Source organism: Gymnoscopelus microlampas (assembly GCF_963454915.1).
Source record: "Gymnoscopelus microlampas genome assembly, chromosome: 24".
Classification (NCBI taxonomy): Eukaryota; Metazoa; Chordata; class Actinopteri; order Myctophiformes; family Myctophidae; genus Gymnoscopelus; species Gymnoscopelus microlampas.
Window position 1 is genome coordinate 9,575,122 of NC_139961.1, and position 22,060 is coordinate 9,597,181.

General features: G+C 43.6%; 2 protein-coding genes and 1 long non-coding RNA gene across 4 annotated transcripts in view; 1 reads left to right on the forward strand and 2 right to left on the reverse strand.

The window, feature by feature from the left end:
- The first annotated feature begins 4,810 nt into the window (after positions 1–4,810).
- Positions 4,811–14,370, forward strand: LOC311040351 (chloride intracellular channel protein 4). Its single transcript, XM_084050593.1, has 6 exons — positions 4,811–5,238; positions 5,759–5,868; positions 6,278–6,403; positions 9,095–9,201; positions 10,376–10,557; positions 11,675–14,370. The coding sequence occupies exons 1-6, from the start codon at positions 5,176–5,178 to the stop codon at positions 11,834–11,836; spliced, it is 750 nt and encodes a 249-aa protein (XP_083906719.1). The 5' UTR covers positions 4,811–5,175; the 3' UTR covers positions 11,837–14,370.
- A 1,043-nt stretch (positions 14,371–15,413) lies between these two features.
- Positions 15,414–17,522, reverse strand: LOC311040363. Its single transcript, XR_014600263.1, has 2 exons — positions 16,956–17,522; positions 15,414–16,319 (listed from the first exon to the last, which is right to left on the reverse strand). It is a non-coding gene; the product is annotated as an uncharacterized lncRNA (long non-coding RNA).
- Positions 17,523–17,594: 72 nt separating this feature from the next.
- Positions 17,595–22,060, reverse strand: part of LOC311040332 (NACHT, LRR and PYD domains-containing protein 3-like) — a 32,147-nt gene continuing 27,681 nt past the window's right edge. For both annotated transcript variants that reach the window (XM_084050545.1, XM_084050544.1), the window contains one exon: positions 17,595–18,436. In XM_084050545.1, the coding sequence (XP_083906671.1) occupies positions 17,883–18,436 (554 nt within the window). In that variant the 3' untranslated portion in view covers positions 17,595–17,882. The remainder of the gene's footprint in view (positions 18,437–22,060) is intronic.

Sequence of the window (22,060 nt, forward strand, 5' to 3'; positions counted from 1 at the left end):
GGGGGCGCTCATGTCCACTACTTCTGCATTCCCTTCCAAGCCTTCTATCTAGACTGTGTGACTCAACCAATTCTAACCGTCTATCTTGTGCAGTATCTGAGCAGCATCCTGAGTCCATTAAACCATTTAAACAACTTTTTTTTTTTATTATTGAAGACCCATGACAGACGTCATGGGTCATGGGTTATGTATACTTTTTAGGTAATATATATTTTTTTTGTATGCGGCAGTATAGCCTATTTTCAAAGTTTTTCATTTATGCAACCCACTGTTTAAAATGTTAAAAACAGTTTAGACAGATTTTATGTTTCTATTAAAGCATCCTGAAAAATGTGTGTCGCGCCTGTCACAGACATGCGCAGAGCAAGTTCTTTCAGGGAACCTCAGTGCTGTGTTGGTGGCCTACTATTGGACCACATCAGCTCCTACACATCCACTCATCCACTCACACTCATTTCATTCTCAGACCACTCTATTTAAGCTGGAAGGTTGCACTTCTCATTCTGTTGTTTTGCTGCACACACACTGTTGCTGCTGCTGCGCTGCTGTTCATTGCTGTTGCTAAAATTGCTGCTCACCCTCCACCACCCCATGCTACCACCTGTTGTTTTTGGATCTGCTGTTTATGTACGGGGGATTCTGAGTCCCTATGGTTGTAAATGCGCTTTATCAGAGTACCTAAAAGCAGATCATCAATTCATCGCCAAACCATAATAAATATATTGCTAATTTTATATTCAATAAATATATCTTATCCTTCATGATTTGTCATTTCTATTTATGAGTTGTCCTGAAAGAAGTTACAGTTTTGGACATATGAGGTTTCCCCCTATGGAGACGATATACACGTAACACAGTACAAGTGTTATTAACATATCTTTCTCTTTCTAATTTTTGGATTGGTTGCATCACAGTTATAAAGAAGTGATTTGATTTAGGGTAACACAATCCTAACTGGCTACACAATTCCCTGTGGGCTGTTGGTGGAAGCATGTTTGTGGAAATAAGAAAGGTCTATTGCCCTCAACATACAGTAAAACATTAACAATAGAACTTAAGAGTGCTATAAAAATGTACAGCAACAGTGATTCAAGAGGCAGTGCCCTGTCTCTACCCATATGGACTCTACCCATATGTACTGTATTATGAAATGCTGTAGGATATAGGTAAACCTACAGTATAGGATTATACAGTATAGGCTTCGCTAAACTAGCTGTTCATAGTCTACTTAAGCATGTACCTCCTATTAAGTGTGTGTTGCAATTGCAATTTCCTTCTAACTAATACAGTCTCATTCACTAAGTTAGATGTCTGTCCCTGTTGAGATCCTAGTGTTATTTCATTACTACAGTAAAACTGTTCAGTATGGATAAGCTTGCTTGCTCAGGGGACAAATTATGTTTTGACCTTCAGGTGGACATGATCGTGTGAAAGGTTGTGTCCAACCTAGACACCGGATCTAAATGTCTCAATAGAAGAGCAGGGAAACCAGTTATTTTGTGTTAACATACTCTACCATACAGATTGGACAAAATAACATTTAATTCACTTAACAAAATTGCATAGGCTATAGCGCTTTTACACTCTGGATGTTGCTGTACATGCAATAGAATAACAATTTGATATATACAAAAAAAAGTGTCCGTTCACAAACTTTAAAGCTGTTTGTTCTCTGGTTTGTGATGAAATTCCTGACTGAAGGGGAAATAATGAAGGCAACACACTGAGGACCAGCTGAGAGGTTTAATCCCTGGGACAAAATGTGCTAATATGTAAGAGCAAATGCAGCAAATGCACAAACACACTAAACAACGCCTTCCTTTGTGTCGACCTCTTTTGGTAGACAGACAGACCAATATAGATGGGTTTATTAAGAAAATGTCATCGCTGTCTACATGTTGTGTTGCAACACGTTGTGAGCTTGTAGATCTGCTGAATGTTGGTCCCAGATGCTATAGGGTTCAAGTTAACCCATTTAGACCTGAGGCCAATTCTAAAAACGTCTTCTAAATCCTACCCACGTTTTCTGAAAAAAACGTATAAAATGAATGTTGCAATATCGTCTCTGTCGGGTGGAAACCTCATATGTCCAAAACTGTTACTTTTCAGGATTCAAATTCAAAATCAGTAAAAGATAGCAGATCTACAAACTTAAAACGTTAGAAGTTAGAATATGGAGATAAGAGGTTTCTGCCCGACAACAACGATACAATAGTAGGAACAACTCAAATGACACAGAGGCGTTCCCAGCTTGAAAGGTATAACAACGTATACTGTAGTGGTGTAACAGGTCTAAATGGGTTCAAATGTGATGGTTGCATAACAGGAATGAGGCAGGGTCATTTCAGTTGGGGAGGTGTTTTGATCGCAAGCGGCTAAGAAACATACCAAAGTAAACCTCCACAACAGGAAATGCTTATAACCACTTAAGCCCTACTATACTGTACTTCAACTTCATTGTACAACAGTTAGTGAAAATCCCCAATCTACAAGGTCACAACGTATCTCATCGTGAAGCATTGTGAGCCTTGTACGACACCAGGTACTAGTGATGTTATGCATAGTCAGGTATATCATAGTTTTACATGATTGCAAACTTTTGGTCAGCTATTAGTTTATACGAAGCTCTATCTGCAGTGGGCTATACTTAATTAACCTCTTTAACACTGGTGGCCCTGTTTTATACTGTATAGGCGTATCGGCTTTGTTTATGGTTATGTCTGAGTGACGTGGCTGCGGTCTGCCGGCCAGTCCTCCATTAAGCCAATTTTAATATAGAATGATAACAGTCCTGACCTTCCTGGAATGTAATTTTTTAGAAGAAACATCAGTTCCATAAAGGTCACACAGACAGAAGTGTCCTTTAGGAAGGCACTGAACACTATCTGCCCACTATAAGCCCACAGGGAAATGGAAATTACTTGTATGAATTTACACTGTTTTGTTTTAAGTTTTCGAGCATTTTTGCGTGAAGAGAAACTCATTACATTACATTACATTACATTACAGTCATTTAGCAGACGCTTTTATCCAAAGCGACTGACAGTGCATTCAACAAAAGTTGGCAAGAAAACTACTAATCACCAGAAGTCTTAAGTGCATTCTCTTCTAAAACAAGCAACTAAGAGTATACCTAGCGCTAAGGTAAAAGTGCAATATATCAGCTACCTACCTTTACCATTGTATTTAAAATATATTAAACATAGCTTGCCATACATTTGAGTCAACCATTAAGAATACTTGCTCAAAAGGTTTCCGACCAAATAATTGAGGATACATTTGTTAAAGCAGCACCATGTAACTTTTTTTTATGAATAAAATGTAATTTTGTCCAATCTGTATGGTAGAGTATGTTAATACAATATAACTTATATAATTGGGGTGGTTGTATTTTGTCTCCCTGCTCTTCTATTGAGACATTTAGATTGTGTCAAAGGTCATGTCTCACCTACACACAGGATCTGACATGAATTATTACCTGAAGGTCAAGATTCAATTTATCCCCTGAGCAAGCAGGCAGGCTCCATTAGCTCAATGATAAAAATGCAGCACTTGCGTAGGAAACCGGGTTCAAATCTGGGGTAGAAGAGGAAAGTTATAGTGCAGCTTTAAGTACTGTAAGTCAGTCAGATATACCGTATAAGTTAGATACTGTTATGCAGAAGACGTGTCAAATTAGACTGCATTTTCAGACCACAAAGGAAAGAAACAGAGGATAGTGTACACAGTACAAATCCTGAATAGCAATGTAAGTCTGAGAGTGTACGAAAGTACCCATAAAGGTCCATTAGGTTATGTGTGTACACTCCCAGAGTTACATTAACACTTAGGATTCTACAGCGTAGAGATTCCGGTGACACCCACTAAGCTGGCCCTGAAACAGATTGTGCAGTGTTCTGACCCCCTCACACACACACACACACACACACACACACACACACACACACACACACACACACACACACACACACACACACACACACACACACACACACACACACACACACACACACACACACACACACACACACACACACACACACACACACCGCTATATATCGCTATAGCTTAGCTTTAATTCCAATTAAGCATGTTGAATTTAGCCAGATCAGACATTGAAAGGCTTTTTGAAAGACTATGAGGTGTCAAATGTGTCAAATGTTTTGGATTCTGAACTGACACCATACATGTGTTGCTTTTCAATACAACCGATGTACAATATGGTAATATTTTAAACATGTCTTGGCAACTTCCAATAGTATTTCCACATACTGTAAATGTGTGTGCGTTATTATCACAGTAGGACATTAATGTGTGTTGAGGCTGTCCATTATTTACATTAAACTTTTTTTTCTCACACAGACTATTAACTTGTCCATTGTGCATTGTGTTGTCTATTCGACAAAGCCTGCCAACTTTGCAGGAATACTGTCTGTCTTCTTGTAACACACACACACACACACACACACACACACACACACACACACACACACACACACACACACACACACACACACACACACACACACACACACACACACACACACACACACACAGTGTTTATTGATAGTTTGATATTTAGCTTAATATTTGCTTGGACAAAGAGTGATTGTGTGATGAAGGAATACCCATGGCTCTCTGCCCCCCCCATCTCTCTCTCTCTCTCTCTCTCTCTCTCTCTCTCTCTCTCTCTCTCTGCTAGCTACATAACATAGGACAGACAGATAGGCAAAAAGAAAAACATTATCTATTGGACAGACATTCAGACAGACACACTGATTTGTCATGAAGAAGAGTGTTTCGTGTGGATTTAAACTGATCGTACTACTAACTAAAGCTGTTTTTTAACTACCTTTGATTAGTTTTACAAAGATACTCTCACAAAGTCCAACTTTGTGAGAGTATCCTGGGCCTATCCCGTTTTCTCGGGGACTATTTCAATTGCTTTGGAACTTAAACAAGGATTGTTTTCTTTGGAGATCACTTTTATCACTGGACATCAGGACAAATATACACGTATGAGGACTAATGTATTGCCAACTTACCCATGGCAGTCATTACCTTGGGCTATAGTACGTACGCTCTGCCAACGCTAAATAAGTCTCCAGCAGAGTGAAGTCTTTTGGAGGGAATAAGGGGACGTATTTGTCCCGCCTTTTCTCTGGATCTCTCACGATGGCCTGGTTTGACGTTGCGGCTAAGAAGCTCGGCTTCCCGACCATTGAGTTATATGTCAAGGTAGCCTCAAAGTACATGTTTTAATCAGACTGAACTTTGTTTTTGTAATATTATTTTTTATTTATTGTTTAATTTGTTGTGTGATGTTGATGATTTGTATGTACTCTATGGACCAAAAATAGCAGATATACAAGCTCATAGCTCGTCACTTCATGCCACGCTATGAGCTTGTAGATCTGCTATTTTTGAAAAATCGCGAAAATGCGTGCAAATCTTTTTTTAACTCAAATTTCTTCATCTTGGGGATCCCTGGAACAAAGTATTTTATAAATAATATTATACTATATTATACATAAATACATATACATTTTGGAGGTCGTTGACATGAAAAAGTTTGAGAACCACTGAACATACGCTTTGCAGAAAACTGTTAGGATTTAGAAGATATTTGTAGAATTGGCCTCAGGTCTTAATGGGTTAAGTGCTTAATGGGTGTCTGCGTGTGTGTGTGTATGTGTGTGTGTGTGTGTGTGTGTGTGTGTGTGTGTGTGTGTGTGTGTGTGTGTGTGTGTGTGTGTAGGCGGGCAGCGATGGGGAGAGCATCGGGAACTGTCCGTTCTCCCAGAGACTGTTCATGATACTGTGGCTGAAAGGAGTCATCTTCAATGTGACCACCGTGGACCTCAAGAGGTGACACACACACACACACACACACACACACACACACACACACACACACACACACACACACACACACACACACACACACACACACACACACACACAAAAAAAAAAAAATATATATTCAAAGATAGCCAATCTACAAGCTCACAACGTGTTGCATCGCACCGCATTGTTGTATGACAAATTAGGCCGTAATTAAAGGTAGGGTAAGTGATATTTTTTTGGTTAAAACAAAAGGTTTTTGTTAAAAGGTTACTATATTCGGAAACATGTGAAATGGGAAACGTTTGGTACTCTAAGTATATTTTGATGCCAATACTTTTGTACTTTCACTCAAGTGCATTTGGAATTGGACTTGCGTGTGTGTGCTGACCTGTGTGATGACCTGTGTGCTGATCTCTGTGTTGACCTGTAGGAAACCCGCTGACCTGCAGGACCTGGCCCCGGGGACGAACCCACCGTTCATGACCTTCAATGGCGAGGTCAAGGTCGACGTCAACAAGATAGAAGAGTTCCTGGAGGAGAAACTCTTGCCACCAAGGTATATACACACACACACACACACACACACACACACACACACACACACACACACACACACACACACACACACACACACACACACACACACACACACACACACACACACACACACACACACACAATGTCATGTACTACTAGGGGAGTACATGGCAAAACAATGGAGCCCACACATGAGTAAAAAGTTTTAACTAATATGTATTCAGTCAGTCATGCCTGCAGTGTGGACTGTGCTGTGTGGGAGGGAGCGGTGTATAAAAAGGTGAAAATCAAACTAACCAAATTATTGCCCCGTTCAGATTTATGATAAACGGTTAGGCCCCATTCAGGCAGTGGTGGAAAAAGTACTCAAATGTTTTACTTAAGTAAAAGTATCAATGCTGCAATGTAGAAATACTCTTGTTAAGTAAAAGTCCGGAATTCAAAATTCACCTGAGTAAAAATACAAAAGTATTTGTTTCCAAATGTAACATTTTAAGTACTAAAATGTTTGAAAATAGCAGATCAACAAGCTCACAACGCGTGGAAATACTCCAGTAAAGTACAAGCACCTCAACATTATACTTAAGTACAGTACAGTACTTGAGTAAATGTACTTATTTACTTTACACCACTGCATTCAGGCCAGGTGGAAGCCCAAGCACGACCTGCCTCAGGAGAGGAAAAAGAGAGGATATGATCTTCGCAACCAGAGGTTCTTTTATACTCCCCCAAACCCATAAACTCAGGTGTACTCAGTTGGCCTGATGGCCTGCACCACCGTCAATCAATCACTGAAGGCTGGCTGCTGGCCAACAGAGTGAGGCAGAGGGGCAGCTGGCCGCCCGTCACAACAGGTTCATAGGTTTGGAATTTCTAATTCACCCCCTTCAGGCCTAATACACTGGCCTGGGGGCGCAACCCGAGGAAAAGAGAAAAAGAGTCACAAAGAAAATAAACAACAAACTAGGACAACATACAAATTAAAAAACAGTCAACTGTGAGTCATTCGCAGCAAGACACCGAGTACAAATTAAACAAATACAATTATACAACAACTCACACAAACAACAATAACAACAAGTGAACCTAGGAGTCCTCTACACAGTAAATGGATGAGTCTTTATCTCGCTTTTAAAAGATCCCAGTATTTTCCACCACTGTCTGGGATGTATGCAGATGTCAGCACGGACATGAGCTGGAGATGAAATTGACATGATGCTAGCGGACCCTTGCAGATGCAACAAGTATAATTTGCCCTTAGCCCGAACGCTAAAGCCCCCCTGGACCCCTATCTTGCGAAAATAGCCAATCTACAAGCGTAATGTAGATCAGCTATTTTCACTATTTTAAAATGTTTATCAAAATAGAATAAACTAGAAAAAGTGCTCCTCGGAGCACAGGTCTCCGCCAGGTCAGGTAGGTTATTGTGGCCTCCTGGTGGCGCTATAATAGGCCAATGTGAAAAGGGTGGCATTTCTTCTTAGGCCTTTCAATGGGATGACACTGCATTCATGATTTGAGCCATTTTGTTCCAAAAATGTGTTTTGCTAAATTAGACCTGCTGGTGGCGCTATAAAGGCCAATGTGAATGTGAAAAGGGGGGCATTTCTTCCTCGGCCTAGTGGGAATCTGCATGCAAACTTTCACGGAAAGTGCACACTGCATTCATGTTTTAAGGCATTTTGTTCAAAACTGACCAATCCTGCAAACTTTGGAAGCCACTGTAAGCCAAATAGGATGGAATATGAAATATCGGACAGATCCATCAGAATCACATGACTATGGAGATGCAGTGTACCAATTTGCGTGTTTTTTGGACATAATCTGAAGGAATAATCTCCATGTATTTTACATAAATCGGCCTCCTGGTGGCGCTGTAAAAAGCAGATGCGAAAAATGCAGTCCAATGTTTTTCCTTGGCCTCTAGGGAGTGTGCGTGCAAAGTTTCACGCAGATCGGTGCAGTTATATTTAAAAATGCAAATCGGCCAGTTATAGCGCCACCATGAGGCTGATTTGAAAATGTTCAAGTGGCATTTCTTCCTCTGCCTAGTGGGAATGTGCGTGTGCAATTTTATGGAAATGGCAAGCTGCGTTCATGATTGGAGGCAGTTTGTTCAAAACGGACCAATCCTGCAAACTTTGGAAGCCAACCTTAGCCAATGAGGATGCAATATGGGAAATCGGACAGATCCGGGTTGATCACATGACTATAGAGATACTGTGTACCGATTTGCATGACGTTTGGTTAAAAGCTGTAGGTGTAATGAGAAAAAAATGGGTTTTGCACAAATCGGCCTCCTGGTGGCGCTATAACAGGCCCATGTGAAAAATGTGGGGCAGAGGTTCTGAATTGGCATCCAGGGAGGGTGTGCACAGTTTCGCAGCGACCGGGCCAACGGTGCCGGAGATTAGCTGTTAACACACAGACAGGACACACACACACACACACACACACACGGACGGACGGACGGAGGGTAAAACATACTCTCTCGCCATGCCTTTCGGCCTGGTGGAGACAAAAAGCCTGATAAGATTAGGGATAAGGCGCCGCACAAGATAGTCTGGTCTCAAACACATAAAAACACTTTCTATGATTTTACTACCTTTTTTACTACCTTTGAGTGAATTGTAACCAACCTACAGCACATGTATTTTCTTAGTAGCCAGTGGTGACATGAAATGTTCTGTGATTTGTGTTCTGACCTCAGGTACCCTCGTCTGTCTCCCAAACACGCTGAAGCCAACACAGCTGGTATCGATGTCTTCGCCAAGTTCTCCGCTTACATCAAGAACCCGAAGAAAGACATCAATGATGGTGTGTGTGTGTGCGTGGTTTTCTGTTTAGATATAGATAGATGAATACTGTGTAGATTGACCTTTATTGATCCAGAGTAGCAAATAATACTACTAATAAAGTAAGCAGGTAGTAACGCAGAGGGATGAGGAAAAGAGAACCAGAAGTCAGGTAGGCATACTACAGAAAAACTTGCCTGACCCTCAACGCTTGGACTTCCTGGGAATTAGCGTGGTGAGCGAGCATTTACCATTCATCCATCCATCCATCTTTAAAGGAGACACACCATGAATTTCACTTTTTTTTTTTTTTTTTTTTTGTATTTTTTGGGCTCCCCAGTGTCTTGTACCCCAATTTTTTTTTTTTTTTAACATTCAGTCATTCATTCTCATTTCAGAGATTTTCAGAATGGGCGTGTCTAAACAGGCCATCTCAGAATGGCAAGTTTGCTTACATCACGAAACTTTCTGCCCATGTATTTTGACAGACAGAATTGCTCAGTACCGCAGTACAGCACCCCTCTGCCCAACAGGACGTTTTGGTATTGCAGCTGAAAGTGCTTTATAAGCCTGAGAGAATTGACTTGGGATGACTATATATGAGTGTTGATTTAGGCTCACACCTTTTGAAAATGGTTTGAGGGACATACACCATATGATATTAAATATCATTTTTTTTTTTTAAATTCATGGTGTGTCTCCTTTAACTGCTTATCCGGAGTCGGGTTGTGGGGGCAACAGTTCCAGCAGAGAGCTTCAGTCTTCCCTCTCCTGAGCAACATTAGTCACTTCCTCTTGGGGGATCCCGAGGCGTTCCCAGGTCAGTGTGGGGATGTAATCCCCCCCATCTGGTCCTTGGTCTGCCACGGGGTCTCCTCCCAGTGGGGCGTGCAGCGAGGACCTCCCTAGGGAGACGCTCGGGAGGCATCCGTACTAGATGCCCGAACCACCTAAGCTGGCTCCTTTCCAAGCATTTACCAGGTGTAGATATTAGTGTAGTCATAGTGCCCTATATGTATATTAATATACTGCACTACTATTCAGGCCTGTATTCACAGGTATAAATATAGTCCAGTTCTATCTGATACTGAATAAATATGAATGTGTGTACACCTTTTGGTTATCATATTGCCTGTGTGTGTGTGTGTGTGTGTGTGTGTGTGTGTGTGTGTGTGTGTGTGTGTGTGTGTGTGCAGTGCTAGAGAAGGCTCTGTTGAAGTCTTTGAGGAGGTTGGATGACTTCCTAAGGACTCCTCTGTCTGAGGAGATCGATGCAGACGCTGCAGGAGACCTGCCAGAGTCCAGCAGGAGTTTCTTAGACGGACCTGGACTCACGCTGGCAGACTGTAACCTTCTGCCCAAACTACACATCCTCAAGGTAGCTGTCTGTCTGTCTGTCTGTCTGTCTGTCTGTCTGTCTGTCTGTCTGTCTGTCTGTCTGCCTGCCTGCCTGCCTGCCTGCCTGCCTGCCTGCCTGCCTGCCTGCCTGCCTGCCTGTCTGTCTGTCTGTCTGTCTGTCTGTCTGCCTGCCTGCCTGCCTGCCTGCCTGCCTGCCTGCCTGCCTGCCTGCCTGTCTGTCTGTCTGTCTGTCTGTCGTTCTGTCTCATAATTAGTGTCAAATCTGCATTTCAGTGGGATGTTGAGGAAAGCTTAAATAGTTTGAGACTCATGACCTTTTGGGTCAATACCCACCAGTTGGAAATCACTGGAATAGAGGGTGTTTTAGGGGGCTTTTATGCCTTTATTTGACAGGACAGTAGGCTGACAGGAAATGGGGAGAGAGATGGGGAGTGACATGGGATCGGGAGTCGAACCCGCGACACACTGTCAGGCTACATTGAGCCTAGGTGCCTGGACCGCTATGCCAGTGGTCCAGGTCAGCTCTTACTTACTTAACCACCTAAGCCCTACCATATATATATTTAGTTGACTGGGCCTCTATACTTCAAGTTAGACCTGTATTACAACGGGCAAGGATGACTGTGTCATATCAAACAAAGAATGTTACGATCAAAACAGATCGGTGTGCTGCCTTGATGCTAGACCTCTACTTTAACCATGTGAACCCTAGCGTCCCTATTCTGGGCATGTCATAATAGGTGAAGAGACCTAAGCCCTACCATATATATTTAGTTGACTGGGCCTCTATACTTCAAGTTAGACCTGTATTACAAAAAGGAGCAGACCTAGTACAGAGCCCTGGGGTACCAGGGCAACAAGGGTTTAAGTGGTTATGGGCCCACTCAGCCTATAACTACACAGATTTCACATGTTTTCTCAGATTATATGAAACAATCCATCAATACTGAGATTCACAAGTAGCCTACTTTTAGACAAACCATCGCCGTGGGTGTGTCAGCAATATTCAACTGATAACATGCACGTTTGACTAATGACAGCCACATCTACCCACTAATACTATGAATTCATATTTATGTTATGCTATAAAAGAACAACAACATTTGGCTTAACGTTTCTCTTGTCTTCGTCTCCAGGTGGTTGCCAGGAAGTACCGTGGTTTTGAGATTCCATCAGAGATGGTGGGTGTGTGGCGATACTTAAACAACGCCTACCAGAGGGAGGAGTTTACCAACACCTGCCCCGCGGAGAGAGAGATTGAGTTTGCGTACCTGGATGTTGCTAAACGAATAAAATAGAAAAATATTTGTATATATTCATCCAGAATATTGGAAGATGTGACAGAGGGAGGACAGTTGGAAAGAGACATTTGTGTTGCACACCTGGATATCACACAATGATTCAAATAGAGGCAGCAGTAAAAGAAGGTTCAATGAATACAGGAGATGATGAAAATTCTCCTCACATTTTTTTGGTAATTTTTCTTTTTTGTAAAGTTCCCAACCCTGTTTCGGACAAATGTAGGGAAATGATTAAGGGTGTACAGAGAATGTTTCTAGCTACATCCAATGCTAAATTACAGTATGCGTTTGTTTTTATTTGTTGAGGTAAATTGCCGTGGGTTGTTAACATTACTTAGCATGCCTTGATCTGACCTCATCGGTTCTGCATGTGACGTCTCTTAGCTTATACAACGTAACATCCACTGGTTCTTAGTGAAAAACGGCCGTGCCATGTGTTATTGCCTAATAATCCACGTGATGTTGAGTACTGCATAGTTTGTAAAGGGGTTCCAAAAAGCCTGTTGATTTTACAGATGTGGTAAAATCTGAAAGTCCAGCAAGTGACACTACAAGTCTCTAGGCGTAATGAAGGAAGGAGTAGAGATGCAGAACGTATGGCTAAACAGTTAAGTAGAAGAAAGAGGGATGAAGATGAAGACATTGAGGGTGAGAAGAAAGGAAGTGGAGAGGGAATGGAAGGAGAGAGGTACAGAGAGGAAGACGAAAGATGGTGAATAAGGAGGAACAAAGCTAAATGGATTGAGAGTTAATGAGAGAGGAAAAGAGCAAACTTCCTCCAGAGTGAACAAGATCCAGTTTCAAACCAGTACTGACCAGCTCTGTGTTGACTTATTTTAAGAACTTATTTTTTCTTAACAAAGCAGAGGATATAATTATGCGTTATTTAGTATATTTTTTGGTTCTGAGTTCATGGTCAACATTTCATTGTGTTCAGTCAGTGTTCTGAAAACTTAGTTAGTTGAAACGTTTTCGCATTCCTTGTCACAGTGTGAAACCAGTAGAGAACCACACATGAACGGGGAGGTGTCAGCATTAACTTGGAACTGAATTTACTAAATAAAGCATGTGTGTGTGTGTGTGTGTGTGTGTGTGCGTGTGCGTGTGCGTGTGCGTGTGCGTGTGCGTGTGCGTGTGCGTGTGCTCTCACAGGTTGGGTTGCACATTGATTTATCTATGCTAATCATCTGGGGTTTAAAACAGCCCGGAATGTATTCAGATTACTTAGTTTTTCTTTTTTCTTTTGTCATATACAGTAGAACGGCTGGGCCAGTTCACTATATTATCACTCAATATTACCACTTCAGTTCAAAATCCATTTAGCCTTCTGTTATTTCATTGCATGTGCCACTGCACTAATCCACAAACTGTGCTACTGTAGCACTGCAGTGGATGCTCACATTAATGCAGCCTGTGTGATTTAAGACATTTGATAATTATGTAAGTTGATAATATGTACAACCTGTATCTAGAGTGCCTGTCTTACTTTGAGGCACAGGTAGACATTACTGTATATTGTAATCCTGAAAAATGACAAATCCTGGCCTTGACCATTAATCTATTGTACCTTTGATTCTCCAACAATCTGTCAGGGCCTTTAAGGGCCAGTTCATTCAGTGTGTATCTCTGTGTCACTACTAATGACAACAATACTATATACTCATACTGATTGTTGAGACTATGTTTTCGCCTCTGTGTGTGTGTGTGTGTGTGTGTCCGTCCGCCCGCCCGTCCATCCATCAGTCTGGCCGTCTGTGAGCAACTAATCTCTGGCACTGTTGGACCGATTGCCGTGATTTCTCACATCACCCTGTTATAGCGCCACCAGGAGGCCTATCTTTGCATTTTTAATAATTCTCCTACAGATTTTGTCCAAACATCTGGCACATTGGTACACATTATCTTTACGGTGATTAAGAAGTATCTCTCAGATTTTTCATATTCCATCCTGATTGGCTAAGATTGACTTCCAAAGATTGGAGGAGGGGCCCGTTTTGAACAAAATGTGTCAAATCATGAACGATTGCCATGAAACGTTGCTGGCCCACAATAACCTACCTGCCCTGGCGGAGACCTGTGCTCCGAGGAGCACATTTTTCTAGTTTATATACTTATTTTATATCTATTGATAATTCATAGCATGTGTGTGAGACTCGGTGTTGATTGGCTTAGCTGGTGTTCTACCCCCCCCCCCCCTCTCTATTTTCAATGACAACGATGAGCTTTCCTTTTTTTATCTTTGTCTTTGTCTGGTGGGGCACAACCACCCAGACACTTTGATCTGAATCATTTGACACCAAAGTTCAAGTTGTTGTTCCTCTACACTCGAAAACACTTAAACCCTAGCGTCCACATTATGGGGCAAACAGTCAACGACAATAGCAGATCTTCAAGCTCACAACGTGTCGCAGTGTGACACTTTGTGACCTTGTAGTTTGGTTATTTTTGGCGAATAGATTTGGTGTAGAGGGAAATACTAGCGGTCTTAATATAGAGCCCTGGGAGACCCCAGTCAGCTCAGTATAGGCTATAGGGTTTCAGTGGTTTTAAGTGTGGCAGAAGGGAAGAGCTCTATGTATGAAATAACTGTATTGGTCATGATGGAACCATTCCACCATTTTGAGTGGTATTCTGCCATGTTGAGTGTTTGGTCCATTTTCAGTGGTGTTGGAAGTGAGGCGTTTCTACACCAAAGCAATCATGATACCAATTTAATGTGTTCTGGCCTTATAATCCTCTCCAGGGAACTGTTTATTAAAACTGATTTCACGACTAGACGAGTCCGTGTGGCTTTGTTTTTGTGTTTGGAATATATTAATCTCTATAACCAGATATCTGCATTTGAACACAGGATCAAAAGGCAAGGGACCATTTCTATTTTTTGTCAGTGACATAAATTAGTGGTTCTCAACCTGTGGGTCGGGGTCCCCAGGAGGATACCCACATGATTTTGGGGGGGGGGTCCCCAGATGCAATTTAAGGACTTTTAAGAAAAGAAAAAGAAGAATACCATTACTGCATCAAAATAAGCAACAAACTATACTATAAAAACTGGTCAAACATAAGCCAAATTGCCAAATAATATAAGAAAGAGGAAACATTTTTGAATATAGCCGATCTACAAACTTATAGATCGGCTATTTTAACAATATTTATCTGTGGAACCGAGTCAAACTAAATTGTATGCCTCAACTCATACAATTCCAAGTGCTTGTCAGGATGGGGGGAGTTCAAATATGATTATTTTGGGGGGTCATTCACGGCCTGAAAAGGTTGTGAACCACTGACATAAATGACAGTTTGATGTCAGATTTGAGAGGTTAGAGCTTCCAGACTGAGACACATCTTTAGAACTCTGATTTGAATCATTTTTAACCACCTATGAATGTGGTTCAAACCTGACGAGCAAAAGTTTTCATGCATCAAATCATATTTGGGCTGCCAGTCTGAACATAACCAATGTGTCTTGTGTGAAAATAGTCCTGGCAAAGAAAATCTTTCTACTGTCCTTGAGACTTCAAGGAAAAAGACGTCCAAAAACCAAGACTAATAAATAAATGAAGAACATCAGATATAGAATCAGATCATCTTTATTTAAAAAAAAGAAAAAGGTTTAAAAAGCAACAGACCATAACAACAATGTCACATAATAAATGTTCTATTAACTCTGCATTACTGGTAGGTTACTACAGTATGAGAAAATATGAAACAAATACAAAACATGGGTTAATCTTCACACTCTGAAGCCCATATGAACCATATTTACAAAGTCTAAATATTAGCAGGTTTTGAAATGCTCACAATTTGGCAAATTATCAGTGGAATGGAGTGAAAGGATTTAAAGACATTTTCCACGTTATAAAAGGTAAAAAGGCTCAGATAAGACATAGTGTACTATGCTGTCCATGTTGTATCGTTATTCCACTAGTTAAGAGTCACATGTTGTTATTACTCTAACTAGCCTCACTAGTGAGCAGTGAAAACCTAACATGGAATCAACATAATGACTTGGAGTTGTGTCAGTGGAGTGGAGACTCAATACAACTGAAGTGAGATTATAAAAACAACAAACATCACATCCTGGTGTCTTTGTGAGGAAGATGAACATTTATTTAAGACAATAATCACTTCCTGTCTTTATTTACATTTCACAATACAATGTCCATGTTGTATCATGAGTCAAGACTCTGCTAAATGATTCTACATTGAATGTACATCCTGGTTTGTGTGTGTGTGCGTGTGCGTGTGTATTACTATAAGCTTGCGAGGGCCAGATGTACCCTCCAGTAGAATTTGATAAATAGACGTTTTCCTCACAGTAAAATGGTTGATTTATAGTTTAACATATATTTTTTAAAGGTGTATACTTAGTAAAAGTTTCAGGTTGGGGTCAGGGTTAGGATTAGACATTTAGCGGTCAGGTGTAGGAGTCAGGGTTAGAGTTACCTGATTTATACTATACTTATACTAAAATCACACCCTGTGTGAAGGAAGCGGTGCCTTTGGGGCGGGGCTTAAGTCATTTCAGTTCGTCCCTATTGGTGGTCTGAGTCCACTTACCAAATGTGTACTTGGTAGCATGCTGCAAACTGGAATGATGGCTGTTTAAAGGCCAGCCAATGGGCACACAGAGGGGGCGGGGCTTAAGTAATTACAGTTCGTCCCTATTGGTGGTTTTAGTCCATGTACAAAATTTGTACTCCGTAGCATGCTGCGAACTTCAATTATGGCTGTTTAAAGGCCAGCCAATGGGAAGACAGAGGGGGCGGGGCTTCAGCAATTTGTGCTCGTCCCGTATTGGTGGTCTAAGTCCACATACCTAATTTGGACTTGGTGGAATGCTGCAAACTGGAGTTATAGCTGTTTAAAATCCCGTGCTCATCCCGTGCTCATACGGGCGGACGTCCCTGGGGGTCCCTGGACCCCTCTTTGATAACCAGTGGCACGTGTGGCCAATGAGAGGAGAGATGGCATAGGCAATCTCCAAGTCCGTGTGTGTGTGCGTGTGCGTGTGTTTGTATGTGTTGCTTCTTTGCCGTGCTCATCCCGGGCTCATACGGACACACAGACAGACACACAGACACGGAGTCAAAGCCAAGTGTAGAGCAGTTGGCACCGCTAAAAATAGCCGATCTACAAGCTAACGACGTCGTTAGCTTGTAGATCTGCAATGATTTGGCTGTCATCTATTTTCAATGGCATCTAAAAACTGTTCATGTCCTCACAAGTATAGTAATACAAACTATACTGTGTGTGTGTGTGTGTGTGTGTGTGTGTGTGTGTGTGTGTGTGTGTGTGTGTGTGTTTATTCTCTCTGTATGTGCGTTTATTATGTGTGTGTGTGTGTGTGTGTGTGTGTGTGTGTGTGTGTGTGTGTGTGTGTGTGTGTGTGTTTATTGTATGTGTGTGTGTGTGTGTGTGTGTGTGTGTGTGTGTGTGTGTGTGTGTGTGTGTTTATTGTATGCGTGTGTGTTTATTGTATGTGCGTGTGTGTGTGTGTGTGTGTGTGTGTGTGTGTGTGTGTGTGTGTGTGTGTGTGTGTGTGTGTGTGTGTGTGTGTGTGTGTGTGTTTATTGTATGCGTGTGTGTGTGTGTGTGTGTGTGTGTGTGTGTGTGTGTGTGTGTGTGTGTGTGTGTGTGTGTGTGTGTGTGTGTGTGTGTGTGTGTGCACGTGAGTGCTTACTGTAAGTGTGTACACTGTACACACTTACAGTAAGCACTCACGTGCACACACACACACTCACGTGCACACACACACACTCACGTGCACACACATACTGCACACATACTGTACACTGTACAGTATGTGTATGTATTTGTGTGTTTGTGTGTTTACCATGTGTGTTTGGTGTGTGTGTGTTTGTGTGTTTACTGTATGTGTGAGCGTGATTGTGTGTGTGTTTGTGTTTATGTGTGGGCGTGCGCATTTTCATGCGTGTGTATGTGTGCACACATGTGTGTGTTTTATTATGTGTGTACATAGTGTAGTATCATATCAGCATCAGTGTGTGTTCCTACAGGACACAGGATGTTACTGAACCTCCTACATCTGACACAGAGACACTGAGGAACCAGACATCCCTTCAGACCACCAGCACAGAAACCCAGCACAGAGTGGTTCATCAGTAAATGTGGTCTGGTAGGTGTAAAGGTGTGTCAGTGTGTCAGAGAACACTTTGTAGAAAGACAAAGTGCCAGCAGAGCAGTCAACATACACTGCTACTCTGTGGGAGTCAGAGGGACGGACAGGGAGGTCAGTCTGCTTCTTATTGTACCTGACAGCATACGTGTTGTCACCATCATTACATACCAGACTCCAGGACTTGTCATTGTATCCTAACACACAGTCCTCACCCTGTCCTCTCCTGTTGATTCCTCTGTGTGTCACTGATATATTAACCCTTCCACTCCACTCTACCTCCCAGTAACAGCGTCCAGTCAGACTCTCTTTACACAGAACCTGTTTAATGGAGTCAAATCTGTCTGGATGGTCAGGATATGGTTGCTTCTTCTCCACACGTGTCACCTTCTTGTTGTTCTCAGACAGAGAGAGTTCTCTGTTTGCTGTGTTTGGATCCAGTGTGAGTTCACACACATCTGATGAGGAAAACATGATACAATACAGCATCAGTTTACCATCAAATATAACTTCATCATAATATATAAATATAATGAATAATTATGAATTGTTACTGTCTGGAAGAAACCTTGTATCTCCATATTTACACTCTTTATGTTTTTAAATCAATGTCCTACTTCATGGTGTGTGTGTGTGTGTGTGTGTGTGTGTGTGTGTGTGTGTGTGTGTGTGTGTGTGTGTGTGTGTGTGTGTGTGTGTGTGTGTGTGAGTGTGTGTGTGTGTGTGTGTGTGTGTGTGTGTGTGTGTGTGTGTGTGTGTGTGTGTGTGTGTGTACACACACAGTGTGTTCCTTACTGTGTGTGTTTGTTTGTGTGTGTGTGTGTGTGTGTGTGTGTGTGTGTGTGTGTGTGTGTGTGTGTGTGTGTGTGTGTGTGTGTGTGTGTGTGTGTGTGTGTGTGTGTGTGTGTGTGTGTGTGTGTGTGTGTGTGTGTGTGTGTGTGTGTGTGTGTGTGTGTGTGGACAAAACGTTTGGGAACCACTGATTTACAGAGTGCCCCCCCAACACACACTATTTGGAAAAAAGGTTCTTATTTTTTCAATTTCCTGAAAAGTAACAGTTTAGGACATATAGGTTTCCAGCAGACAGTGATGATGTGTGATTTATATGTGTTAAAGTTACAGGATAATACAGTGTTTATGACAAGTTGTACTGACATCACATTGACAACATACAGACAGACAGTGGATGAAACTAACTTATTATTTTGTGCTTCATGTTTAAAATGTTGAAATACCTCCAAACAGACAAGACCTCAAGTCCCCCAAGGGGGCCCGGGCCGCATGTTGAGAAACACTACATCAGGTCACTGTCAATACAACAGTACAGTGGTGGACAGTAATGAAGTGCATTTACTTAAGTACTGTACAGTACTCAAGTAAATGTTTTGAGTATCTGTATTTCACTTACAGCTGCACTATGTAACTTTTCTCTTCTACCCTGAATTTGGAGCTGGTATCCTGTGCAAGTACCATTAAGCTAATAGAGCCTGCCTGCTCGCTCAGGGGATAAATTGAATCTTGACAAAATTCATGTCAGATCCTGTGTTTAGGTGAGATATGACCTTTGACACGATCTAAATGTCTCAATAGAAGAGCAGGGAGGCGAAATACACACACACACACACACACACACACACACACACACACACACACACACACACACACACACACACACACACACACACACACACACACACACACACACACACACACACACACGTAGAATAGGTGTTTTGTTACGTCTCGCTCCTCCTCGCCTCCACATCCTGGTGCTGTGGTCTCTCTGTACCCGGCAGCACCACCTGAGGGCTCCATAGCACACCACAGCACACCTCAGCACACCTGTGTCCCGTTCCCAATCTCCTCACCTGGTCGTCATCTGCAATCACCTCCAGAGGCTACAAAAGCCTGGCTTGCATGCAGCTCGGCGCCAGATCTTCACCAGTCTATGGTTGGTAAAGTATAGCCAGTCAGACTTAGATTCCAGTGTGTTAGAGCTATAGCCAGTTTAACTTTACGCAGTTACTGTGCACTTTCCCTCCTTGTGAATCTATTACTGACCCTGCTTCTCCTCTCTTCTCCAGTGTCCGGGATTCTCTGCTGAGTCGTGCCCACCTACGGAGCCCACACCCCTCTTCCCCCCACCTTGTTATTTAACCTCCTGTTAATAAACTCGCCCGGGTGGGCTTTAACCCTTTATTGCCTCCTCCTTGCTGTGCGTTTGGGTCACACACACACACGGGTCATAACAGTAAGATCTGGCCATCTGGACCCAGCCAGCATGGAAGGAAAACCATCGCCTCTCAATCCGCTTCAGGCCCAGGGACAGATTCTATCGCAGCACTCCCGCCTGCTACAGGAAGCATCTGCTGTCGTTTCTAATGTGCAACAGGAGCTCCGGGGGGTTTCAACTCAGCAGCAGTCCCAGGCCACTCAGCAGCAAGCCCAGATTAACCAACTCACTACTTTGGTCCAGGATCTCTCTGACCAGGTCGCCGCGCTCTGCGCTCGACTCACTCCACCTCCGGGCCCTCCGGCCCCCGCTCCTGCCCAGCCTGTCCCAGCGCCTGATGCGGTCCCGGGGCAGGTCATGCCACCCAGCCGGGAACCACACCTTGCTGCCCCGGCCCCCTATGACGGTACCTTCTCCCTCTGCCGGGAGTTTCTCATGCAGTGTGAGTACGTGTTTGATCTCCAGCCGAGCATGTACTCCACCTCCCCTGCCCGCATAGCTTACATAACTAACCTGACCACCGGAAGGGCGCGCCGGTGGATTTTGGCTAGCCGTGAGGGGTCTGCAGCCTATATGCAGATCTACAAGGATTTTGTGATGGAGTTCAAGAATGTGTTCGACCACGACGTCCAGGGGCAGGACGCAGACACAGCTCTCTCCACTCTCCAGCAGGGCTCTTTCTCTGTAGCAGATTATGCCGCTGAGTTCCGCATCCTCGCCGCCCGTTGTGATTGGAACGAGCCTGCGCTTCACAGCGCGTTCCTCCATGGCTTGGGTGAGGCTACGAAGGACGCCTTAGCCGAGAGGGTGAGACCCTCCACTCTGAACCAGCTCATCTCACTCTCCGTTTCCATTGATAAGCGCCGCCGCGAACGTAAGCGTGAGAAGACGTCCCAGCATCATGTTGCTGCCAAGCCATCTTCCTCCACCCTGTCCAGTCTCACTCGGCCTGTGCCAGTTCCATCTGCCTTCCCTGGTTCCTCAGGAGAGGACTCCATGCAACTGGGCCGAATCCGTGTGACTCCCAGGGGCCGCTTATCTCCAGCTGAGCGCGAGCACCGCAGACTACATAGACTCTGTAGGTATTGCGCCAGCCCAGCGCACAGTGTTCACTCCTGTCCAATTCTGCTCTCCAGAGTGTCCTCTTCTCGGGCACCAGGGGGAGTAGTTTCGCCCACTCTGGGTTTTCGGGTGAGTCGCCTCGTCACTTCCCAGCCCCTCACCAGTGTTGCCAGATTCCCTGTCACTCTCGCCTGGCAGGGGCAGACACTCACCATTGCAGCTCTTATCGACTCTGGGGCCGATGAGAGCTTTGTTGACCTCCAGTACGCCCAGAGGGTGGGACTCCCAGTCTCTGCTCTGAAGAGGCCTCTCTCTGCCTTCGCTCTGAATGGTCACACCATGGGTCCCATCACACACCGGACCCAGTCCCTCACCCTCACTGTCTCGGGAGATCACGTGGAGAACATCCGCCCCTACGTCATTCACTCCCGGACGCCCCGTTCATCCTGGGCAGAACCTGGTTGGAGCTTCACACCCCCCACGTCTGCTGGAGTTCTGGGCGCATTCTCAGCTGGAGCACCGCCTGCCAGGTCTGTTGCCTTCAGTCCGCCCCGACCTCCGCCCAAGCTGAGTCTCCTCCTGTCCGGGTTGCTCCTCGGCCAAGGGGTCGTCAGCGGCGGGCTCACCCCGACCCTGCCCGCCATTCACCTGGTGGCGAACCTTGGAGGGGGGGTCCTGTTACGTCTCGCTCCTCCTCGCCTCCACATCCTGGTGCTGTGGTCTCTCTGTACCCGGCAGCACCACCTGAGGGCTCCATAGCACACCACAGCACACCTCAGCACACCTG